The following is a 6,138-nucleotide window of genomic DNA, read 5'->3' as shown; positions in this document are numbered from 1 at the left end:
AACTAAACGGCTATCTATAAAAAAAAAAAAAAAAGAAGAAAAAAAATAGCATGCGCATAAAACAATATATCGGACGTTACACAAATCGATATTGGATTTGATCACTCCTCGTGGAAACTAGCTAATAATGTTTCATAAAAGGCTACCAACGATGCACAGGAATATACCGGAACCTGTTATCACAGTTCATACTACTATTGTACACGTTAGCCGGAAAATACGCGAACATTTACTACTTGTCTCGGTCATTTTGTCATCGTAGACAACTACGATCGAAATCTCCCTCGACTCGTACGATTTTATGACGATCTTCAAACATTGCAAACATACTATCCTATAATATAATTTTCTCTCGTAATATGAAATAACGCGTGGACAGATTCTCTCCTCTTTTATTCTCGCTTCATTATACGCTTCACGTATAATTGGATAAGGGATGGATATATTCTCGCTTGGTGTTTCGATCAAATTTTTTTTATTGTCGCAGATGACACGATTTCGATTCGATATTCGAATATTTTATTGCGATACCTTCAATTCTTTTATACATCAGCGAATTCAAAAGCAAACACTTTGTCTTCCTAGTGAATTGATGAAAAAGTTATGTCGATTTTTGATTCCGATAACAAACAAATGGATGATGTATTATCCTGTATGATAAATTTATTTTACAAGAATAGTATTTATTCATAAAATATAGTATTTTCGTTTGAACTTAGAAATTATTGTAGATCAAGCAATTGAATGATAATATTTTTTAAAATATATCCTATTCTAAATATATCCCTACCCTAAAAATATTATGAATAATTATATTATGGATATGTTTACAAATTACAAAATAAATTTCAATTGATTTGATAGGACGTTTTTATTCAAAATTAATTGATAAAATTATAAATTATGACTGCATTAAATTGATTTACTTCTTACTTTCTTACTTTCTTACTTTCCATCAACTTAATAACACCGAAGATATTATAGAAAGGGATTAACATGAAAGAGAATCTTAAAAAAAGAGAGACCTTTCAAAATAATACAACAAAACAATTTTTTAATCGATTCACCAATAAAGAAAGTAATCGAAATAGTCTCTTTAAGTGTTTGTACGTGTAAGCACCTGACTTAGAGAGTGCAGCAGCGCAGCTCCATTGCGATTGACGTGAAAATAATAAAGCGTTCGAATGGCGACGTCCCTCTTCCGGCGCGATTACTCGCTTCAATCCTCTGCAAAAGGCGTGCCGTGATTTTTTGTTAACTGCGTTATAAATACGCAATCAGCGATGACCTTTCTTTATGCCGACACTATCGATTCCCCCGGCTCTATTTTAAATATGTACTACTAGCGCGGATATTGTGCGCGCCATAGATGCATGAAATCGTAGTTTTATTTGAATAGCGTGCATCGAGATATATAGACCGATTCCCATCGAATTGGTATATGTGCAAGTACTTTATTCCGATCGTTTCCGATCGCGGAAGGGATAAAAAAGTTTGAAAGGTGAAAGGTAGAGAAAGGATTATTAGAAAGGAAGATATTCAGAGTTAATAAAGAACTTGAAGGAGATTAATTTCATATTCCATATTCAATTTTCGATTCGATAATTGGTATTCGTTGTTAAAAGATATCGGGCAGGTGAATTGCATTAAGAAATAATTTGTTACGAATGATTATTAATACAAAGAGTATAAATGTTAAGGGATGGAAATTTATTGCAATTTATTGATAATGTCTCTTGCACAAATGGTTTCTCGTTTTAATTTCGTTCTGCCACCTTTGTCGAGGAATTAAATCGTATTTAAAAAAAAAATATGTACGGAGCGAATAAAGTACGAATGTAATTAGACTGCAAAGGGTTAAAACAAAAAGAAAAAAGAAGGAGAGAATGAAAAAAAGGTTCTACTTTCATCCTAAAGGCGCGTCCTGTTTGCTAAGGAACTGGCGGCTCTGAACTTTCATTAAAAAACACTATCGACCAATCGATTGGAAATTCGATATCGACACCACGCTTCGTGATATCTGATCGATCGTAATAATTTGATAATTTGAAATACTTAAACGCTCTAAGCCTTAGAGTTTAAAAAACATCAATGATATTGTAAAATATGATATTGTTAAATAAAAATTAACTAAAAAAAAAAATTAAAAACTCTTAATTTTTAATTAATCTAAATAATTAAGATTAAAAATTTAATTTGAGAATGGTATTTATTAATTAAATTGAAATCAATTTTCTTTATAATTTATAATTACAAACAATCTTCCTTTCTTTTAAATATTTATTAGTATGGAATACGAATAAAAATCGCGGAAATACAGAAAATGATGATATCGATTATTATTAATGGAATCGTGTTCCGGACACGGAATAGAATGGACGTATTATTCTGCTCATCATAGAATATTATATCGTTTCGTTAAATAGTTGTAAATTATTATTATTTATATATTTATTTATTATTATTATTAATTATTATTAATTATTTCAGTGTAAATAGTTATAAATTAATTTATTATTGTGATTGTAAAAAATTGTAAATATAAATATAATAATTATGTATGTATTAATCGGATGTAATATTTTTTTTTGTTTTTATAATTAATAGAAAATAATATCAATCATCGGTTGCAAAAAAGGAAAAAATAATAAAACTAAATACAAAAATATCAATAATATGCAAATATTACGATTTAAATATGATTAAAATAAATTCATAAACTGAACAATTCATTTATTCTGTATTATTCTTGCAAAATCAATTTATTTTTGTTTTATTATATTATATGGATAGATTCATATAAATTTATCGATGACAATTTTGATTTCTGCTTCCTCATGGGGTTACAATAAAGGGATACAATAATGTATCGAAAGTGTTGAATACACAAAGAAGCTATAATGTATCATTGAAAAAATAGCGAGGGTCATTTGAACTCCACCCTGATAATTAAAGGTTAAATATCATTAGCCTAAAACTAGAAACGTGTGCAAATTTGAATACCCTTTAATCTATCATTAGTATCATATTACGAATGAGGATTCTTTTCAATTTTTTTTAGACACATAATTAAAATATATATGATATATTTTATTTATATATTTACAATTTTTTACAATCACAATAATAAATTAGTTTATAACTATTTATACGAAGTTAATTAATAATAATTAATAATAGTAAAAAATAAATTAATAATAATAATAATTTATAACTATTTAACGAAATAATATAATATTCTTACGACAAGTAAAAAGAAACACGTTCGTTCTACTCCGTGTCCGGAATACGACTGCGTTAAATCGATATTTTGAATTTCAATGATAATCGAATGTTGCTATTTTCTGTCTGTATTCGTACCGTGATTTATATTTGTATTCCATACTATAGCTGTTAACGCTCGTATTTATTATTATTTAAAACAAAGGAAGATTATTTATAATAAAAACTTAAAAGAAATTATAAAGAATTTAAAAAATTGTAAAGAAAATTAATTTCAATTGAATTAATGAATTAGTTTAATAAATTTCTATTATAATTAAATATAAATAATATAATATAATATAAATAACAAAACAAAATCTTTTTAATTTGATGTAATAAAGAATATTAACAAAAATAACTAAATATAATATTAAAATAACTATTCCTTATAAATAATAATTTACAATAATTTAAAATTAATATCATTCTTTTTCTTAATTGCAAGATATATAACAAAATCTTTAAAAAATTATATTGATCCAATAAAAAGTATAATAAAAATAATCTTTTCTTATACATATATAATAATAATTTTCTTGTATCAATCTCCTTCCTTAATTGCAACTATACATTATAATATATTTAAAAAATTATTTCAATCCAACGCCACGAAAACAATTAAAATCAATATATATCAAAACCCATCCCCTTCTACGTACATCCTCCTACAATTTCCTCACATATAACTCAGTATTACTTCTTATCAATCGCAATTACCACTTACAAGTTGAACTGTTACTCTCCAAGTTGAAACATCCGCTGCTATAAAAAACATCCGTTTCCAGGGAATCACGATCAAGCCCCTCGTAAAGATCCTGAATGTGAAACGAGCCGAAAAGAAGAAGCCGACCATGAACGAGAGGATCCACGAAAGGGTACGTGCCTCATTGTCTTCGTTCTACTGTTTGCCTACGATGATGTTCGCGATCGTTCGTAACGAGGCATAACTTCAACGTCGCTTCGCTCGTTTCGATCGATCCGTAAAATAAAAATGTACCGAATAGGGGATGGTTTAAGTCGTGGAAGAAAAAAGTCGGTGCACGAAGAATGGCGAAGCTAGATGTATAAATTGTAGGGAACGCGTGGTTATACGCCCTTATCGTTCGCGCAAATATTAAAAAAAAAAAAAAAAAAAAAAAGGGAGAGAGCAGCGAACTACGATACGCGAGAAAATCAATAATCGTTCGTCGCTCAGTACGAGAGAAGATTGCACTGATTTTTACCGGTAACCACTAAATGAACGTATCATAGGAGGAAGAATAATGGGTCTAGAGTAGATAAAAACCGTGTTGCATCGTGTGAATTCGTACGTTTCGAGTCATTTGCGCATAGTGTGCACGTGTGTATACGTCGGTAAAAGGATAAGGGAAATAATGTGCTTAATGAAATCGGCTGAGTAAAGGAAAATGGCGTCTACGTTTGCAGATAATAGACCACGTGATGGCTGGGATCGAGGACATTTTGGGCAAGCATGGCAATTATCACGTTCGGGATAAGTATGTATTTCACATGTTTTATGATCGATAATATTTCGAAATGGATTTTCTCTAACGTTTTTGACTTCTTGATGGAATGATTCGTCTTATTTGATGAAAAACACTAGGGAGGTTTATCGATTTTTCGCCTTTCCCCTAATAGGATGACTCACAAGTCGTTCGAGATGTTAGGTGGGATGCAGATGATTCTGATCGCTGGTTTATTTGATCGTAAATTATTTATTACCGTTTCGCGTCTAAGAAAGTATTTGGATTTTTACGATCTATATATTTTAAAGATAAAAATTTCTACTTAATAAAGTATCCCTAAAATTTTGTTCTTTTAAACGACCTTTTAAATCTATAATTCGATTTATTATTTGTTTTAATTTAATATATCTTCAAAGTTTAAAAAAAAGAATATTGTTTATTTATTTTAATATCTATAAATTTTTAATATCTTTCGTACAAAAATCGATAAGTTAGTTAGTTATAGATAAAAGATGACATATTTCAATATGTATCTTTTAAAAATAATAAATATAATATATTATATTATATACATATTCTATATATATTATATATAATATAATATATAAAGAAATATAAGACGAATTTATTTTGAATTATTAAAAAATCAAATGAACAGATAAGTGTTACAATATATTAAGAATCGAGAAAAGTTTCAAAAGAAAAAAAGAAAGCTTCCATATTTGTCAAGAAGGAAAGAGATTAATTTTGTTACGCGATAATAATATCAATTCTACGTTCTAATAGTGACAACAAAAATTAAAAGAGCTTAAATGGAAGCTTTTTTCTTCATACAATTTAGTATCCATCAATTATTATCTTAATCATTTTCTCTCCAAAATCTTAACGCAAAGAATAAAACTATTTTTATACCATAACATTTTTCTTCGTTTCTTTTCTTGTCCCGTTTTACAGATTCAAACGGTTCGATAATAAATTTATTCGTCCGTATCTGGTGAGGAATCACTACGGTGCCGAGCCGAAAATATTGGAAACGTATTCGAAACTCGCTATGAAAGACGCTCTGGATTACATCAGAAGGAACGCGTCCACCATCGGCAATATCAGTGGAACTGAAAGCATGTCCGCTATATTTCGCAACTATAGCAACACGGGACAATTCAATGGAAGGTAGAATTTTCTATTCCTTCTTTTTCTTCTTCTCTTTTCGCATCATCTTCTCTTCGCTTCAACCCCACTTCATTGAATCATCTTCTTCGTACTTGACCTGTTTATTTCCACAATAAGAAACTGGAAGAATGCTTCTTTAATCGTAACAGGTGTAGAACAAAACACTCTCCGGACACTACGGTGAAAATATATATTAATTATCTGCGGAAGTTGGCTAACAAAAAGTTTTCCGTCTGAA

General features: G+C 29.0%; 1 protein-coding gene across 3 annotated transcripts in view; it reads left to right on the top strand.

Annotated features, from left to right (window-relative positions):
• Window positions 1–6,138, top strand: part of LOC102675059 (sodium/hydrogen exchanger 3) — a 31,446-nt gene that overhangs the window by 17,642 nt on the left and 7,666 nt on the right. For all 3 annotated transcript variants that reach the window (XR_422420.2, XM_006620090.2, XM_006620091.2), the window contains exons 7-9: window positions 4,050–4,139; window positions 4,690–4,760; window positions 5,685–5,900. Coding sequence is in view for 2 of the 3 variants with exons in the window: in XM_006620090.2 (XP_006620153.1) it covers window positions 4,050–4,139; window positions 4,690–4,760; window positions 5,685–5,900 (377 nt within the window). In the remaining variant the exon portion in view is untranslated. The remainder of the gene's footprint in view (window positions 1–4,049; window positions 4,140–4,689; window positions 4,761–5,684; window positions 5,901–6,138) is intronic.

This window comes from Apis dorsata, unplaced genomic scaffold, assembly GCF_000469605.1.
Source record: "Apis dorsata unplaced genomic scaffold, Apis dorsata 1.3 scaffold_474, whole genome shotgun sequence".
Taxonomy (NCBI): domain Eukaryota; kingdom Metazoa; phylum Arthropoda; class Insecta; order Hymenoptera; family Apidae; genus Apis; species Apis dorsata.
This window is presented reverse-complemented; position numbering and strand designations above follow the sequence as displayed.